We start from the raw sequence: 20233 nt of genomic DNA, 5'->3' as shown, positions 1-20233 counted from the left end.
CACTGAGTTGTCAATTTTGTACTGTTACGTCCTTGATCTGAAATCATTTTGACACCAAACAACACTCACAACATGAATGACTACCAGCATGTTTCAAATTGGAATTTGGGTTTGTAGAGACAGATAACGTGATGTCTGTCAGCTTCAGGAGCTCGATCTAAAGCCCTGTTGAGAGGAATTTGGTTGTAGCTGTTGGAATTTTTCAAAGTGCTCCTCACTGAAGGCCTTGTTAACTTAAAGAGAGTGACAGATAGAAAATCCAGCACATCAAGAGTCAACCACACAACAAGCCATGAAACACACACAAACAGAGTCAACTGAGCCTGCCACTAACGAACTTTAGCCATAACTGGCACTTGTAGTCGTCTCTCGTAGAATTCTCGACAGTTGCTCGTTAGCAGTGGAACATGATTTTCTCCTTTTCCATTTGCCTTCACATCTTCTCACCTTTTCATCGTGGAAATTCTACTGGGTGATTCCCTTCTCAACCAGTGTCTTTCGATTTTTCATATGTTACAGCTTATGACAATGGTGCTTTCACACATATTTAAGGATAAGACGACAAATGATATTAATCTTCTGACACCCTGGCAGCTAAATTAAACGATTAACTCAAGGCACTCGTGTCTGATAAATACCAGATAAATGCCAACAGTGCATAACAATCTCTTATAACCACATAAGAAGAGAGAGTTAGAAGAGTAAGAAGAGCCACTGACTTCTCGTAGCAGAATGCTGGGCATTAATTACGGTATAATAGATCTGTGGATAATCATCACTTTTCCCCACAATTGCCTGAATAACTTAATGTTGCTGCCGTCTTGTTTGCCTATGCACTCTCCATGACTGGACTGTTAGAACGCGGACATGTCAACGTCTAAAGCTAAATGAGCTAATGTTAGGTAACGACTCTACTTTGAGCCCCAAGTTCTACTGTAGTGAGTGGGAAAAGCATGTTAACTCAACATAAATGAAAGTATAGAGTGCTCTCATTTACCTTCATCGAAGTCTGCATCATCCTCAGTGTGCTGGGGGAAGGGGAAGCAGTTTGTGATCTCCAGCCGGTCTTCGACGACCAGGCCCAGCAGGACACCCTGGACCACCTCGCTCCCTTGGCCCTCTTCCTGGTAGTGCTTGATAATCTTTAGCACAACCTGTGAAAACAAACATGAGGATGAAGTATCAAACTACTGCAAAAGAACAGAGGTGTAGAGGGAGGACGTGTTCATCCTTCTTCAAATGACCATTTCATTTCCAGAACCTGAGCTGATTTATCCATTTTCCCCATTGTTTGTGCATTTTGTTTTTACAGAATTTATTTTAATTGTTTTTTGTCACGATTTGATTTATGTTGTTCAATTCAAGGGGATTGCTGCTCCAAATATCAATTTTTGCTCATTTAGTTTTTTAGGGTTTGGTTGATGTTTCTTTAAAAGATGCATTAATTTTTCCTTCCCTCCGCAAGCAGATCTGCAGTTTTCCTTTGTTTGTATATATGCCGGCTAGGGCTGTCAAAATATATGCGAATGATTCATTTCTATTTTTTAACAAATTAACGCATGCGCAGAATGACCTGCTCCATGTATCCATACCCGCCCCACTCACTCACTCAGAGTGACACACGCAGTGAGATCGGAGCTCGTTCACGTTAAGCAGACGGTCAGTGACTTTGTAGAAAAAACGTGAAATACAGAGTTTCTCTGGTCACAGCTGCTTAGTGATCAGCGCCGCTGTGTCATGATCAGAGCAGAAGTTGGAACTCGTTCTTTTTAAGTGTGAACTGATTCAACACTGCTTCTGCAGATGGGCTCAGATTCAGATTTCCCACTTAATTGTGTAAAGGTTTGGTTGTTTGTTGGATTTAAAAAAATAAAAAGAGGTTTTATTCAACAATCCAATATTTGCTTTAAAAAAAAGAGCAAGGTCAAGATGCTCCAATTGTCTAATTAACATCATCCTATGTTTGCTCAGAGGCATAGTAAAGAGACGGACACATTTAATTATGGTAGGATATGTTTGTTTGATTTTTCAATCTTAACTTTCATAAGGAGTAGTCATCAATAAAAGAAAAATTGAATACGCCTTGTCATAAATTTCTGTTCCCACAACAATATACAGAGAAAATGGTAATTTTTCGACATTTAGGAATGGTGATTAATCACAGCTACCCTGTGATTAATCTGATTAAAATTGTAATAGTTTGATAGCCCTAATGCTGACAGACAGATATTCAAATCAATTTGCACTGTAATAACTCAAAACAAGCAAACACACAAAAATATTGAAAATGTATATGAAAACTAACATATAACCCATACAGTACATACACATCAGACCCTTTGCTTTGGGGCTTGAAATTAAGGTCAGGTCCCTTCCATTTTTCTGGATTAACATTGAGATGCCTTTACTGGGGTCAGCCTGTAGAAGGGAGCCATGGGTTTTAGTGGCCTGACCCTGACTTGGCTAGATTTATACTTATCAAAATCATACTTCAATGGTTAATGGAAATTAGCCATTTCAGAGTCATGAATTGAGGATGTGGGGTGCCACAGGGTAGCATACGTGGCCCGTTATTTTTTCCTATGTGTATTAACACCCTAAAAGCCACTGCCTCATGCCATCTTTTTTATATTGTGTTAAGTTTTTTAATGGTCGCATATAAAAGGTAAAACCGTCAAGAACATTTTTAGTGAGGAACTTATAAAATGTAAGTGCATGACTATCAGATTTGAGATAATAAAAAACTGAAGCCATTTTTTGTTCTCAAACAAAATTAGCAAGGTCATCAGATTTTATAGTCCATGGTAGAGGCATCCATTTAACTGTGAAAGACAATGTATATTACCTTGGCTGCACATTAGACAGGTCCTTGTCAAGTGAAATAATGGCTTTAAAAGCCCTTACTAAGATAAATCAAAGAATCAAGTCTCTAGTCGGAAAACATACTTTTCTGAACATCACAATCCTTAGCGGGCAATCTAGTTGAAAGTATTTTTTAAAGCACACTGCCATCTCCTGGCATCCTAGATCTATATCGCAATACTTCAAAACATATCACAAAAGGTTTAAAATAAATCGGTATGGGTTAAATTAAAAAGGTCCATGCATGGGCATATCTTGAACCTTAACATTCGACTAAAATCAATTCATTCATCCAACATATTTAGAGAATACATCTCAAGTATGAGATAATGGTTTAAATTATTTTGACCTCGACTGAGCACTTTATTATGCCTCTTTCTTACGGAGACAACCGCAACCGCAACAACAAATAACAAAAACCCTATAAATAATAAATATTTCTTAAAATGCCAAACATTTCAAGACCTTGATGTCACCATTTAGTTCAAGTTTTTCATCCCTGCAGCTACAGAACAGTGACATGCAGATCGTGCGGTTGTGGGGTTCATGTTATAGATGAATTCGATTTGCAGATGTCAAAGAAATACTGCTGCGCTGTTGTAGTGGAAACAAGTACATTTTCCCAAGAAATTACTGCTTGATTTTTGTCTATGTGAAGTCTTTATATGTGATGAATCTTGCCATGTTCAGCCCACCCCGAGCAGGGTCCCTGACTCCACTCTGGAACCCTATTATAGTTGAACTCCCTCTACACTTTATTTGAAATAATAAAAACACATTTTTGGAGAGACCTTAGAAGACAGACATTAAAGACCTCTGTATGCATCTCCGAGTCCATTACGGACGGATGGATCGCACGGACACTTTTTCATTAAGTTCTCCAGTGCTGAAAACAATTCGGCGCCAGAACAGTAGGTGGCGCAACAGAAGACGAGCTTAGAGAAGCTTACCTCATGAGTTTTCAAAAGAAGTCCACGTTCATTATTTCCCTCCTACCGGCTTTCCTCACACACAGTGTACGATGGCATCTAAATAATATAAAGTGACACCCAGCGGGTCAAAATGCTGATGTTATCGTTTCTTAGCGCAGCGGCTCCCCACGATTCCACGGAAGCAGCTAGCTTCCCCCCAGCTTCTACACACAGTCAGCAGGGACTCCTGATACTAACTACTACCAAGTATTTGCCTCTAACCTGACGGTCTTTGAGAATTAATGTCATGATAGCCGTGGAATTAAAGTCGTGACAGCAGGTTTTTGGGGAGTTACCACTGCAGTAAGCATGGTGGCTAGGACGCTACCGCCGTTATGAAAGTTCTATATAACCGTATGTGATCAAACACACATGCGTCAGGGCTCTAACCAGCCACCGTCAGCCAGACAACTCCACTGGCTTAACACACTTGTCATATTAATCGTAGAATTGTAGTTGTGTTTGAGTTTATTGTGATATAGGAAATAAAACAGGAGGTTTGAAGTCCGGAAATTATGTCGTTAGCGGACCAATCACAGCCAAGGGCTATCCGTAGGCTCTCCGCCATGCCGACGTGTAGTTAGAAAAATCAGAGCTGCACGTGGAGCCCGGTAAGGGCGTTCCACGGCGAAAAAGGCGGTCCTATATGTCTGTGTCCATAAAAACGGAGAAGCATACATAGGCCTTAAGACATTAATTCATCTGCAAGGGAGAGGCCCATGTCTCTCTTTGTCTACTCTGTTCAGTGAGAGGCAGAGATGGAGCCACAATTCCTTAAACAGACTGAGGTATTTCAATTTGTGACAGAGAAATGCTCCTTTCAGACATTCACAGAAACCCTGAACTTTTCTGAAAACTAGACTAGACCCAGAGGAGATGCATGTCTGAGCGCAGAACATTAAATGGACTAAAGTATACATGTCAGAATTTTTTTTATTACATTATTGGAAATCTGTGCTTACATCAGCAAGCCAGGTCAGCTAAAATCACAATTCCAAAAGGAATGTTCTGCACCTTGAGCAATACAATTCTTTTTGTTTCGATTTGTACTGTGTTTTTATTGATTTTTTAAATCAATCACAATTTATGGCAATAATCAATGTTTTCATCATCAGCTTTTGTCCTGGAGTCCACCTTCTGATTAAGAGTAACAAAGATTGAACAATGAGGTTTTAATTAAGTGTTTAACCCTAAAGACACCATCAAAGCCAAATGTATGGTAGAACAGTTCAAATTGATTGTACAAGTGTACCTAATAAAGGGGACAAATTATGCCCTTACACAAAAAGGTGATTCAAATTTCCGTTTGATGCACATGTTAGTTGGCCTGAAAATATACCACATCACTACAATTTATTAAAAATCAAATCTAAAGTGCACAATAAATCCTCATCCAGGATGCTATACCCATTACTGGTCCCCAAGGTCTTATAGAATACTACAGAAAATGGCCATAATCTGCAATTTTAGGAGAAAACTTTGGGAAAGTTACTCAGCCAAACACTGTCTATGGTTGAGGTAAATTGAATGGTAAGCAGCACCTGTCGGCTCTGACAATGGTCCATCACTGATCCTTGGTGCAGACAAGTAGTTAGTATTCATCACAGCCATTTACACAGGAGGAGGAGGAGGTGAAGCAATGAAATGTTAAGAAAAATGCTCCCCTCACATGGTGGGAGGGTATATTTGGACTTGTCCTCTAATATCCCACATTGTCCTGCCTCAGCTGGACAAAGTGTCCATGCATCACTGTACTCATTACATTTTTAATGCCAGATAAAAATGGGCCAAAAGGACAAGCATCCAAATGATTGAAGACCTGGTTTAAACTGTAACGCTGCGTCACCAAGGACGGCACCTAAGGGCTATGGCTTATTTACACTCAAACACCGAGTACGTACACATAGACAGACACACACACAAACACCGACCCATCATGAAACGCACTGAAAAATGAGAGCAGCCAAAGCAAAGAGTGCAGAAAAAGGCAAAGCATCTAAATGAACAGGAACAGGACAAGAAGCTGAAAGCATAGTGTGGAGGGGAAGAGCATAAATCATGCTGATAACAGTGTGAGCAGGTCACAGCCAGAGGCATTAATAATACACACATACACACACATACATGCAGGATCAGGGTGGCAGTCCTAGAGCCATACTGGCAACAAAACACCCGTCACCACCATGAGGGAGCCCTTACTGGTCTCACAAGCCCACGCACACACACGTCTTGGGAGATGATTTATTTCAATAGAGTGCTACACCTGTCATGCAACAAGTAAAAGAGCTAGGGGCAGGAGAAGGGAGACGATAGTGGGTGGAGTGGGGAGAAAAACAAATCTCATTCTCTGCCTGCCAGCCTTGGCTTCTCTGACTGAGAGGGGAGGAAGGTATGGACGATAGGTCGGGGGAGGTTGATAGAGATGGGGGGGAGAGGGCCGGGGAGTGTAAGAGTGAGAAGACGGTGGACCAAGTGGTAAGAAAGGATCACGGAGGCAAGGCAGGAGTAAAAATATGTGAGCGAGAAACCAGAAGGATAAAGGTAATGATGACAAAGATAGCATGAGGGGGAACCTGGCGAGGGCAAGGAGAGCGATGGATGAACAAATGACGGCCAAGGAGACCGAGGGGGAAAGAGGGCCATGGTGGAAGACCTCCGGATCGGCAGCGCAATCGCTTTACAAAGCCCACTGCCCCCCCCCCCTTTTGCTCCTTTTTCTCCTGCAAATATCTTTTCAGGTCCCCTATCAGTGAGTGCAGATAGCAGCAGACACACAATGCTCTCAGCTATCTGACTCTTGGCAATCTGTTCATCACACACTTAAGTAGCATCCATGTGGAAAAGGAGGAGTTGAGTGATGGACAATTGGCTAAAAACAACCCCGGGAAGGTCAGATAAATAAAACTAATTTCAAGCGAGGCTTTGAGAAAACTCCTGAATCCAGAGAAACGGAAGAGGTGCTAAAGAAAGGGAGGGGAGGAAGGAACAAGGTTTCAGTGGATTTGTCGCGCTGGCTTGCTGATGTTGAGAAAATGACAGCAGGTATTGTAAGCCAGGTCTGGAAAACTTCAGGATTGTCCAAACAATTTTGATGAGTTCTCTCACACACGCACAACTTACATTAATTTCCTTGAGTCTTAACCATAACTACTACTTGCCTAACCCCAACCTTTATAATATATATATATATATATATATATATATATATATATATATATAAAAAAAAAAGAATAACAAATAATGGAGCTTGGTATTTATCCCAATACAGTGCCCATAGTAAGATTGTGTTAAGGGCCCCTGTGACATGAGTAATACTTTGACAACAGAGCCCCACCCACACAACTGTATTGATCTAGCTACCCAGCTAGCCCAGAGAGCTCACCTCCTATGGAGAGGCCCAAGATTGATGTGTGGACAGCGCATTATAAATCAACAAGGTTAAAATTGAATTGTGCAAAATCAATTGCGGTCCAAATCCCGAGTTGCCTCCCTTTAATTCTCATCATAAATCTTCGCTCACACTAAAGTGCTCACATTCCTGCCACAACAGGGCTTCAGCTATGAGAAAATACCGCAAGAGAGACAATCCTGTAATTACTTATTTTTGCGTCACTGGTGTGTAGATGACTCTGCGCTCGGTGTGGGCTGTTTTGTATGAAGACGGAGAGAACGCTTCGGTGTGGTGGCATATGTTATCTGTCGGGCCGCACCATGGATGAAGACCAATCAATTCCCACTTTATCTGCCATCTTGCGTCTGTTGGCCTGATTAGATCTTTCTCAAATATGTTTGACATGGCGTGTGAGGAAGTCCAAGACTGAGGAATGATAGTCGGGGGCCCGGACTACAACCATTGGATCGAAACCGCCTTCAAATCAAGGAGGGATTCAATGCAGCATATACAGCATTTGTTTTTTTCCTTTGTGATCTTAAATAGACCAGCCTCACTGTTTACTACTCAGGCTGCTATAGCATCAGAGCTGTACAAGGCTGCGGCTTCACATTAAAAGGAAACATAGGAGGACTTTTATTGTGAAGCCATCACAGCATGCAAAAAACGAAAGAATGATCTCTAACAGCCAGGTAACCAGCATTAGTGTTAACTGCTGTTGTGTGGAATCGTGTGACATGAAATCAGTTATTTTTTACCTAGTTTAACACAAGTTCGTGTAATTGCGCTATAAATACACACTTGTTTCTCTTCTGCTCAGGGAAAAGTAGTATCTAACCACACTTGCTGATAACAATAGTAAACTATAAATCAACCAGGACATACATTTTAAGAATTCTAACATTAAATTACAGCAGTGACATCCATTTTTTAGGTTCTATATTTGAAGTCATAGAAGAACCATAGTAATGTGTAACTGTAGTGGACAGATGGAGCATATGTTTCTACACTGGGTAGTAAGTTATCTCTGGTCTGTGTGTGTCTGTTACAGATCCACTGTGACATATAACGTAGTGTGAAGACCTTCCTGACGAGCCCGGGCTTAAGAACTAGAGACAAGTGGAAAATCCTCAGGGGAAAGAAGGGACTATTCTGCCACGGTGTTTTACTCATTCATGTATTCACTAAAAAAAAACAAAGAACATGTCTGCCACTGGCAGGAAATGTTAAAAGTGATTTTGACATATTTCCCGCCTTTTTTCTGCCCCCGAGCTTTAATGTCAAACTTGTGCTGCAAAACGCACCCTGACTTCTCCTTGATTCACAGCATGTGACTAAGACCTGGGTCTGACGTTCATCAGAATGAATCGAGTCTTCTTCAAAAGTACAGGTATGATCTCAGTGGGTGTTTAATGGAGCCCTAGGGTGTAGAGCACTTTGCTCCCCTGGCAATGTCAACCACTGAAACCTCCTTCAAAAGCAAGGAAACCATCCAATTTTACTACACAGCAGTGGTCATGCCCACTGTAGGCAACCCCCCGGCTACACCTCTGACAGACGGGTCATGACGCAACACAGCAGCAACTGCTGCATATTAATGCATTCAGGTGAAGCGTGTTTCATAACCCAACCTCAAAGAGACACTTCTCCTTCAATGCGACGAGTCCAAATGAGGTTGTACACTACAGAGCTCTGAACTGGTAATTCAACAACTGCGATTAAGTGTTTGGTTTCATAAGACTGAGAAAATGAATTAAGAAAATCTCATTAAGAGGGCTAAATAATACACACTTAGGTGAAAATTTAGATTTGAAATTAGGGCTCTAGACTCTAGGGCAGCTTTAATGAGCAAGATAAAAGGAGGGCGGCAGCTGGCAAGTTTAAGTCCTGCTACTGTGTTCAGGAACATCAGGCAAATGAGCGGCTTTGTGTCCAGAGCTGTTAAGGGCAGGGGGGGAGAAATTAAGTGCATGGCAGTGAAGCAAGTTTGTCCTCTGCTGTTTATACAGGGGTACTACAGAAGAGTACCTGTTACGGTATCAGTTTCACATGTGATAAAATAGGCTTGTGACAGGCAGTAGTGCCACCAAGTCAAAAGGCATGGAAATAAGACTGTTATTGTTAAATCATTTTCATCAATAGCAATATAACAATGGTTCAATTAATGTTTATATTGCGTATGCATTGTTTAAGCCCAGTAAGCTTAGTTGAACCTCTGATTTGCGTATCGTTTTGATGTAAATCGAGTTGTTATCATTCTATGCTCATGAAGAAAGAATAATAATGGGATATTTATGATGTTATTAATCTACTAATATGACTTTATCTTGATAGAATTTTCAGCCACATTGTCCAGATCATCACGAGAACCTATACATCGGTTCCAAGTCAATACCAAAAGGTCTAAAAACATCATGGTGCTCTTTTTTACAGTAACGGAGGTACCCAACAATACGGACTTGAACTTGAGTGTGCAGCTTTTGCCACTGTTTTTTTGTATAATGTTAAGAGCCCTATCTTTTTATTGATTAGTTGAAGGTTACATAGCCACTGTGTTTTGTATGTTGAAATATTTGAAGAAAAGGGGTGCATACTAAAGTAGGTGGGATTTATTGTTTTGGTTTTTGTTGTGGTATCTAATTGGGAACTGGATGTAGAGATATCTTCGGTCTCAGACATCTCTTCATCCAGCCCTTACCCACTCCCAGTATGTTTAATTGGCTTAGGAACATAAATAAAAACAGCATACTGGAGAAGAAATTGGTTTGAAATGTAATCTGGCTGTTGGTATAGATATATTCTCTAAGAGAAAAACCTGACTGAGCTAAGATTTTTCCTGTATTTAAAAGTCAAATCCAAATTAACTTAATGAAAGGCCAACGAAAATAGCAGAGCCCAACAGCGCACTGATAAGCTGCTATGCAGTGTGAGAGCAATACCAAGTGGGGAACATGTACATCAGCTATTTGTTTTATATTTTATATCTACCACAAACACCTTTGAATTCATACCAGTAACACGTTAAGAAAAATACTGTTTTCATACAGGGACGGTGTATCCGACCAGTCCAATCATTGACAATTCTATCCATTCATTAACCCAAAACCGCCTAGGAAATATTGTCAACCACTGTGTCAGAAGATACATCTTCTCACATATAGAGCTCTGCATGTTCCAGCCGCTGCTTACATCACTGACCTGCTCCAAGGTGATCTCGGTGCCTAAAAGTTTACATTCAGGACTTTCTATTGACGCCTTTAAAAACCAACTGAAGCCTAAATTGTTAATCACCTGCAGTATTGCGTTTAATTCCATGTGTTCCTACAAACTTTCTGATGTTTAGTTGTTATTCATTGCATTTGGTTTAGTGCATTTCTACTCTCTATTGTCTATTTACCTATCAGAAGCACTTGAAACGTGCTCCATTAAATAAACTTCCTCGTTACTAAAGTGAGATATGTTTCTTATTGCAGATGCAGGAGTTATTCAAAAGGCTTAACTCAGATGGATACTTGTCAAGAGACACAGAAAATATGTAGCATGTATTTAAGAAAACACCAACTTAGCTTTAGATTTAGTTTCCGCTGTTTGGAAATTGAAACCTTCAGACAACGACTACAAATGTCCCTGTAACGATTACAGGGACAATGGACTGTAACCACTGAGGCTCCATTGTCTCCTGATGCTCTCTCAGGTTCTGCATTTAGGATTACACGCCGCCATAGCTAAAAAGCAGCTAGCTTGAGTTAGGTTGTTGTTAGCCTCTCAGGTAGTGTAGAGGGTTTAAACCCACGAATATTAGCTATTTATACAGAGTACGATACATTTAGCATTAGGTAGGTTAATCTACAATACAACCCTTGACGTTATCTGACCGCCATGATGATGCTCACATATTAGCTCCCACCCACAGATGCTAACAGTTGGAGCCGGTTTCCCCCCTCACAGCCGCTACTAAACTTCAACACAAAGCTCCCAGCCGCCGCGGTACACTTACCAGCCCCTCGATCTGGATCTGTTTGACCGGAGAGTCCAGGGTGCCGCTGGTGGTGGCCACTGCGGCGGTGGGTACAGGAGTTGTCTCTTTACGTGCAGCCATTTCTTAACACGCGTTAGAAGGAAGGACAGTATTCACTGGCGGACTCTTCCGGTATCTATGCGTTCGCTCTTTTCCTGCTCGTGCTGAAACAAGTTCACGGGAGCAGGATTTCAAGATTTCATAAACTTTAATTTAACATCTGACTGAGGAACACGAGAGACAGATGCTGCATTTTGTGAAGAGACCCCGGATGTTTTTATATCATGATTGAATTCATTACATGTTATCAGTTTTACATTCGTTATTTGTTTCAATAATAGTTGGATCCTATTGAGGCAAATGAAGAGTGATTTTTACATGTTAGCGCAAGAAGAGGCTGGACCTCCATGTTATAAAGGTATACGCAATGAAACTGAAGATGACATTTATTTGATTTACCGAGCATCACAAGTGCATCCAGTAATTTCAGTGCAGTTTTCACAGACGTGCTATTTATAATTTCGCCTACGTTCATCCCCACGAGCATCTGTTGCGTATTTGTACGGCTGCGCTCCAGAGAAATAAAGCTTTATATTCTGTTTAATTTGAAAGGCTTCTTCTTAACAAAGATTATAATCTAATCCAAAGAGACATTATTCCAAAAACGTAACATTTTTAATTATCACAGTCTTGGGCTCCTCCTCTGCTTTGCTTGTCTTCATCATCAGGGCATCTTTTTTTTCAGCCCAATTTTAGCTTCACCATCTCTATTCCCTTGACAGCTACTTGTTTAACTTCTCTTCCAGATCGATGAAGCCGTTGCTGGTAATTAGCATTTCTTATCCAGGTCTTAATTTCTCACTTAATGTTCAGGTATTTTAAATATGTAAAAGAAGATGAGTCAATTTCTTCGTTTTTCCCATATAAAATAATACAAAAATTCAGAAAAAAATGAAGACAGAAACCAGGGCACGTTGTAGCACTGACGAGCCTGAGGGGGCCATTTTGCCACGCCCATTTCAAATTACTCCAGAATACAATTACCTTGTGGGGCTTTGCATTTCCTGCAAACTTTGGTAAGAATTGAGCCTGTCTAGGCCCTGAAAAGGCCAAAAGGGGAAATACAAATCCTACGAAATACAATAGGGCCCCTCACCGTAAGTGCTCGGGCCCTAATAATAAAAATATCCAGTTTTACCAAGTACTTAAAACAGTTTATTTGAAATCTTTACAGATGTATCACAACTAGTAGTTACCATAAGACTAAAAAGGTGGGATACTGAACTTAACTGTAACAAGTACATTACCTAGTTACATGATGCAAAAAGGTGAAGAAGCATAAAAAAGGTAAAAAAAAAAAATCCAAAGAACTGAATTCATAAAACTGCCTGAATTATACATCTGAGACATTATGCAATGCCAGGTAAGATTGACTGATTTCTTTTGACATTTTAACCTTTTTGTTTATCATGAAAGAACAAGTGCAACAAGGAGGCGGTGGAAGAGGCTACACTTTGGAGCAATAAAACAGTACCTTTCCAGAACATGTAGAGTCAATGAGGGACTTAATGTGAAAATACAGGGCTCTTTATCTAAAATCTCAACATTATAGGGTGACGGGGGCAATAGTACAAAACTGAATGGAATGAGCAGACAATGGAGATTTAACTTACAAAACATAATGAAACGAAGCTTGCAAATCGTTGACTAAAAAAAGGTTGCTTTATAAATATAATTGTTAAACACTCTTCCTCACTTTGTTTTACCCGAATGAATACTGCATGATTCCATCTGTAGTACAGTAAAATCGTATTTACTTTTTTTAAGTTTCCAACCCGTTCCCCGCTACTCCCGCCCCTTCTCCAGAAACAAATTGGGCTGACAGGAAAACAAAATAAAAAGGGCCAAAAACTTGAGTAATTAAAAATGTATATCTGATGCAAGCAGAGTGTTTTTTTCTGTTCTTCCAATGTCTAAATAAGGTGGAATCTTGGTCCAGCGGTGGCGATGATGTCGCTGTAGGGCTCTGTCTGGGTGACCTCGATGGCTTGCTGCTTCTTAAGGACAAGGAAACTGTAAAACTTGGCCGCTGCCTGCTTCTTGTTGTTGTTCCGGCACAATTCGAGCAGGCTGACTGAGTCTGCTCCAGTCTTGGCCATGACACGCTGTGGAGAAAGAGGAACAAGGTATCAGTCCGTGTCCTTTAGGTTGAGCTGTGATGACTAATGTAACAAACAGGTGATGCTCCTCTTTAACTTTACTTTCATCAAGAGAGGGAAAATAATAGTTCTCTAGGAAGTAGAGCTACTCAATTCCTTTTTAATTTTAACATATATAGAAAATATATTCTAAACATGGCAAACTACAAACAACCTACCAACTAATCTTTTAACAATTTTGTCTACTTTTAATTGGTTGTCATAATTTGAGCCCAGTAAGTTTTGTACCTGGAGACCGTGCAGCATCTGTTGGGTTCTCTTGTTCCATCTCTTCTCCTCCTGATCCTGGTCTCCTGTCTGACCATCCTCATCCTGCGGAACACAGACACAGTCATCAGCATCAATTGGCTCATACAGTTTCTTTCTTATTATTGCAATTTCTGCAGTAGCACTTTGGGCAGCTTTTGAACAAAACGACAAAATCACTTTTACTTGACTACTAACATCAACAATGCTTCCACTGGGTCAGAGACAGTGGTTCATTTTCCTCTCACCTCTTCTTCATCGCTATCATCCTTCTTGTCTTTGCTTTTCTCGCCAATTAGGTCGAGCTCAGGGACAAGCTGGGTGAGGCTGAGTGTCTCCTCTGGGGGCAGGTCCACCTGAGGCATCTCTAGCCTCTGAGACAAGACTGAGCGGTCAACCTGTTGCTGCTCCAATGGAGCCATCTGAAAGAGAGGAAGCAGGGTGGAGGTCAGGAAGAAGCCGAGACTAAGACTGAAGTGATTAAGTTTGGCTGTTGAGCAACAAACCTTTACTGCGTTTGTAAATTGAAAATAAATAAATACTGATGTAATATACCCCGACATTCAATAACATAATAGTTATGAAACCCCACTTAAAAATCATTATGTATGAAGACTTAGACCAGATCAAAATTGGGGACCTACTTTTTTCATTTAATGGCTCTGCATGTAAATTAATCATTCAGAACCTTTAATCAGCGCCTTTGAATCTTAATACTGAAATATACAGGAAAACCCAGTTGACTTTTACTCACTGCGAGGGGGCTTTCTTTGTCAAGGGTCTTGCGCTTGACACCGCGGGGGGTAGAGGGAGGAGGCATGGCTGTCTCATCCAGGGTGGTTCTGCTGCCCTCCATCGCAGAGGCTGCCAGCATGCTGGGCTCCTCAATGATAGTCTGGTCTGTGAGAGAGATTGATATGTATGAGGGTGTCTCACTTAAAAACATCTGCAATCTCTCGATTCTCCACTCATCTCCTCCAGCAACACTTACCGATGACATCTCTGTGTTGACTCATGATCTCCTCCCTAGGCAACTCAGGGTTCTCCAGCTCTTTGAGGAACTCATCCAGGCTGTCGGCTTCTCCGCCCTTCCTCCTCTTCCTCATCTCGTCTGGCACCAGAGGCGTCAGGCAGCGTGTGAACATCTGTCATCAGAGATTTAACCATTAAAACTTGGAGCAAAACAGTGGTACAAGAACAGTGTAGGCACTGTTAAGGAAGACCGATGCAGGACAAAGGGAAAGTCTGCTAAATTATACTTCAACACATTATCTATTCCGGAGGGGGAACATGGTTGTGCGTGATGTGGATAAGAGAGAAAGAGAAAAAAACTTTCGGTTCCTTCACTGTTCTCATTTTAAAATCTCACACCCTGAACAGAATGCCAATGAAAGATATAATATTGTAAACATCCTCTCTCCCCCTGCTTTAATCAGCCTTCAGTCTGACCAACACGGAGAGGAAGACCTCAGGTGTAGCTTGCTTTTTACTCATATTGTAAATTTCAGGCAGCTTGCCGTTTTGGTATGTTCTCCAACAGGAGTAGACCCAGAGTACTTTCCATAAATACATGCATATTTATACTTAATACAAGCTTTTTGTTATTTACCTTGAGCAACCTTGCATTCCACAGGGGTTGAGCAGGCAGAGAGAAGAGCTTCTCGACTCCTCCGGTCTCTTTCCACATCATGAGCTTCTTCGTGGGAGGGGCGAGGTCCAGGGTGGTGACAATGTCCGAGTAGTCGGACAGCTGGGCCCTGATGGTCTTACTGTCCAGCTCTTTCACACTGTCCACAATCAGCTTCCTCTTACGCTTTGCCTTAGTCTCTTTCACTGCAAACAAGAAAATAAAAAGTACCTCATGACATGCTTCACCTTTAAAACATGAGTCAACCAATTATCAATTCCAATATTCAGCATTTTTACAATTACTGGAATCATCCTTTTCTTTAAGTTCAGGTTGCTGATACAATCAACTCATGGTTTAGAAGCACCAAGCTCTGCAGTGTCGAGCATCATCCAAGCCACAGCACAATCCTGTTGGTTACAGGTCCCCAGCAATAGCCCATTAACACTGAATGCTAGAGTGTACACAGAGGATTTCATTTGACGGAGCTACTCCAGGGAGCGAGCAAAGCTGCGCGTTAAAAGTTGAGGCAGCAGAGGTGTAACAGATATAATCCTCTTTGCTGAGGTGGCAAAAACACCTCATTTTTTGGGAAAAGGTTCATTTGTTGATTCAAAACACTGAGCAAGAGCAGCTCGAGAAGACTGAGCTTGGCTAAAGTAACCATCAGATCTGAATAATAAGTGAACAACTGTGGAATAAAATTTTTATTCTATTCAAATAAAATCAATTTCCTTGTAAATGTCACTGCTGTTCCAATTGTTAAAAGGAATAACACATTGTGTTAAATTTGAGGATTCAACAACAGTATACGATTACTTTGGAGGATGGACAATGTGGTGCTACTGATGAATCCATCTCTCTGTGTAAGGGCCGTTTTTCCCAATACAGGGAATCCTTGTCTTAAGCATTCATTGTGAACATTGACATGTTCCTAGGTATTATTTCTTAAAGGAATTCATGGTTCATTGTGTGTCAACTAAAATAAGGTTTTTGCAATAAGGTAGTTAAAAAATGACATCCTACAGGAAAGAATAAACACGGAATTTAATGCTAACATATATGAGAATAAATGGGTTTATAAACAGCCTCTTAAGATGAGCGAGTCTTACCAGTAATGTCGATGGGCTCCAGGGCAAAGGCCTCCTCCTCATTATGAACCAGAGTCGTCTGTTCCGTCTGATCAGCCACTGCTGGCAGTGGTTCGACTGGGCCGGAGTCTGGGCTGTCTGGACCCGCTACACACAAAAAAATTGCATTTCCTCTTAAACAAGCAGGTCTTGACACAATGTGCACACAACTTATACTAGTACGTGACAATGCCGGTTTCCTAGGTGATCTCTGCAACATTTATACATGAAAATGTATTTTAGCTATAAACAGTGACTAGATATTAAAGGAGAAATATGTGAAACCAAAAAACCTTCATAGTTTTTTGGTTAATTTCCCTTGCAATATGGCAAATGACTTTGTTTACTTACGAGACTGGAGGTTGTCAAAGTCATCCTCGTCATCTCCGTGATCTGGAGGCATCAGGACACTCTCTGTGATAGCTGGAGGATCATCAAAAATGCCGCCTCCATCTTCAGAACTGAGCAGCTTATCAACTGGGAAAAAACAGAGAGGATTAACATGACAATCATCCTTTTGTTACATTTTTTTATTATATCTCACACTTCTTATAGAACAGTCCAATACAGTAAATGAGATTATTGAAATAAGTCAAACTGCTCACCTAACATTCCCCCATCAGTGTTGCCCAGGGAGCCGTCCCCAAAGTCATCATACTCCATGTGGTTGGACTTGTCGGGGAGATTAGCTGGGCCAGGCTCAGCCTCCAGCAAAAGGTTGGAGGCTGTGGCTCCGTGCATGATGTCCTCCTCAAATGTGCTGGCCTCGCGCATCATTTCTCGGTCGTCCATACCGAAGTCAGCTGAAGAGTGGAAAAGGTTGTTATTGTAAAACATCTATAGGATGATTTATTATCTGAGAGAACATATTTACTCAATTGTGTATAGTGGAAGGGTATTAAAGTATGTATCAGTAACCAGTGTCCTACCGAAGTCATTGTCTTGCAGGAGACTGAGGTTTCCGACATCTTCTCTCATGGTGATCTCTTCTACTCTGCTCTGGTTCAGGGTGAACTGCTGTGCCACATCTATGTCACTGTTTGAAACAACAGAAGAAGAAGAAAAGACAATGGAGATGAGAAACACTGGGTGAGTGAATGACAAAACCTAAAACACACAGGTACTAGTGATAGAAGAAAAATCTGTCACCATACAGACTCACCCTTCATTTCAAGTTTTTGGCTCAACTATTTGACAAAAATTAAGAAATCTGAATAAAATGTTGCAAACTTACTCCAGATCTGGAAGTGGCTGGTCAAAGTCATGGAACTCCTCAGGTAAGGTGATAGCATTGTAAGCTGCCTCTCTGTTTTCCTCAGGAAGATCCACCACACCTGAAATCAAAGCAAAGTCATAACTTTATAACACACAACTGATGATTGTAACAACAGGATTGTCTGCCTCGAGCAATAGCAACACATCTGTTCAATGCAACAGCAAAACACTTTTTTGTTCAGGAAAACAAATCGCTACTTCAAGAAAAGAAAATCGTTTTTCTTATCAAGAAAGGTCAAAGAACAAAATTGTCTCAACATTTTATCTTACCTGGCCTGAAAGCCATTTTAATCTTGATGAAGGCTTCATTACAGTCAGCGAGCAGGTACTTGGCCTTCCTGTGGTAGATTCTCACGACCCCAAGGAGCAGATGGCCTGATGTACGCAGCGCCATCTTTACCTAAAGAAAATAGCCACAGAAAAAGAGAATAAATAAACAACAGACCATTGTTCAAAGAGTGTAAAAACTAGTCTGAACTGTTACCAGTGCATGAAGTACAGCAATCAGTGACACTGGAAATAAACCAGTCTATGTAGACATAAGTACAACTGATGCTTTGACATGAAGCAAAGACAAACTCTGTGGTAATATTTCATAGAAAACACAAACATCCACTGCTTTGACTTATTGGAAGTTATTAAGAAAGACAAGACAGGCAGCAGTAAGAATTCAGGATCAGAACGAGGCTGAAGTGCACAAAGTGATCACATGACCCGCAGCAGAATCTGCAGCATTGTCTTGTTACCTTGGGACAGATGATGCTCTCCACACTGCTCTCCAGGTTGCATTCAAACACATGGGCCTTGGTCAGCTTCTTGTCCCAATGGGCCGCTAGCCAGATCTTGGCCAGCGGCCCCCGCTTGCTGAGGACAAAGTGGGCGTAGAACATGGCCCCGGTTGCCCTGGCTCACTCACGCTGCGGTAAGGTTTACCTGGAAAACACAATTTGTTCATGTATGAGAAGAGGCCACTCGGAAAAGCTCAGGACACAGAGAAAAAAAATACAAAACACAAACTAGCAGCTCTGAGTTAATGCTGATTTCAGCTAACTTCAGAAGCACACAGCTCTCAGGGAGTGCATTGCAGTGTGGTGGTTGATATAAATCACACTAGTGTACATTATAAACGCTTTGCAAGGTTAATGATTTCTTTTACACTACTCGTTGTGAAATACACCAAATATCTGTCTTTTAGGCCACACGAGAAAGAACAAACTGGCTTTGTAAAGATATGGATCTATTTATTATCTTAAATCGTGTCAGACGAAATAGTTTGAATTGTTGAAATCTTCCATTTTAAGCAACTATTACCTTTAGCTATCTTTAGGGTTTGCTATGTCTCCTGTTAATACTAATTCATAATGTCGCAATGATTATGTTGGCGGCTTTAGGGCTAGCATAAAGCTAACTGTAACAGTCAAATCGATGCGGTTCCCTCCAAGCGGGTTTGTCTCTGTTGTTATACACCGTTTAAGTACATTTAATCGTCCCTCATTGTAAAATAACAAAACAGAGCAGTAAACGTGGGAGAATTAGATTTCAATACAATCAAAACAAGCGCCGACTTCATTCAAGTTCCGCCTGTCTCCCAGTCAGGGAGGCAAAACATTGGTAATGCACATGTCTCCCCACGGCAACAGACGCGTTCCCGAATAGCACACAGATGACTCTTAACTAGCACAAACTAATAAATAAGAAATGTATGGGTAAGACGCGGGAGTTTACACGATAACCTCAGAGTACAGTCTGAGCGCCAAAAGGGTGATCAACACCAGTAAATAGTCGGCGCCATCAACTGGGTCAACTAAATTAGCCGCCAGCTAACTACAAAAGGAGCAATGAAATCGTGTGCTGCGCTGGAAATGAACCAAATTCCGTCCTGGCCGATGAATTAGAGCTTTTCTAAAATCAACAGAGAAGACTGCACCTCTTTCGCGGAAATACAGAAAGTACCGCACGCTGGAGAAAGTCGCGAATGAAAAGCATCTCCCACTTTTTTCAATCTACCAGCACAACAGTGTCGTTAGCTGGCGGCTAAAGGCTCCGTGTCCAGGGAAGGCCGCGGCGAATAAACACAGACGCGCGCGTAGATTCTCCCCCGACCCCGCACCGGAGAGCGTGCGGAGGTTCCCGCTGCAGACTCACTCACCCACAGTTCGCCTTTCTCTGTGCAACTCCAACTATGATGTTATTTCTCCCAGCGAATTCTCCCTTGTTGTACTCATTAAAAGAGCCAAGATGGCGCCACTCGCCTTCCTCCCGCTCACCGCTGTCCTTTTAAAATCGGCAGGATGTTTACAGTCAAAAATGGCGGAGGAGGAGTCTGCTGACAGACAGCCCGCTGTGCGCACCAGGCACAGATAGGGGGCGCTGTGGCACAGTGCGTACCTGACAGACAACAGGAAGGATGGGGACCATGGAACTATAATAAATCAATAGATCAATATATTATTATTAGTATTAATATTATTATTAGAAGTAGTACTAGTATCAA

At 41.4% G+C, this 20233-nt stretch overlaps 2 protein-coding genes across 2 annotated transcripts in view; both read right to left on the bottom strand.

Annotated features, from left to right (window-relative positions):
• LOC133964810 (eukaryotic translation initiation factor 3 subunit H) overlaps window positions 1-11377 on the bottom strand; it is a 57152-nt gene extending 45775 nt beyond the window's left edge. The window contains exons 1-2 of the mRNA XM_062399052.1: window positions 11222-11377; window positions 998-1154 (exon numbers count right to left, since the gene is read on the bottom strand). Coding sequence (XP_062255036.1) covers window positions 998-1154; window positions 11222-11323 — 259 coding nt within the window. The 5' untranslated portion in view covers window positions 11324-11377. The remainder of the gene's footprint in view (window positions 1-997; window positions 1155-11221) is intronic.
• Window positions 11378-12444: 1067 nt separating this feature from the next.
• LOC133964859 (double-strand-break repair protein rad21 homolog A-like) lies at window positions 12445-20032 on the bottom strand. The gene is made up of 14 exons (XM_062399146.1): window positions 19889-20032; window positions 18486-18672; window positions 18010-18139; window positions 17699-17798; window positions 17394-17500; window positions 17070-17267; window positions 16816-16941; window positions 16447-16572; window positions 15317-15540; window positions 14699-14852; window positions 14462-14607; window positions 13956-14129; window positions 13690-13773; window positions 12445-13407 (listed from the first exon to the last, which is right to left on the bottom strand). The coding sequence occupies exons 2-14, from the start codon at window positions 18627-18629 to the stop codon at window positions 13216-13218; spliced, it is 1905 nt and encodes a 634-aa protein (XP_062255130.1). The 5' UTR covers window positions 18630-18672; window positions 19889-20032; the 3' UTR covers window positions 12445-13215.
• Window positions 20033-20233: the final 201 nt, after the last annotated feature.

The sequence above is a fragment of the Platichthys flesus genome, chromosome 11, assembly GCF_949316205.1.
Source record: "Platichthys flesus chromosome 11, fPlaFle2.1, whole genome shotgun sequence".
Lineage (NCBI taxonomy): Eukaryota > Metazoa > Chordata > Actinopteri > Pleuronectiformes > Pleuronectidae > Platichthys > Platichthys flesus.
The sequence above is the reverse complement of the archived record's forward strand: the minus strand, read 5'-3'. Positions and strand labels throughout refer to the sequence as shown.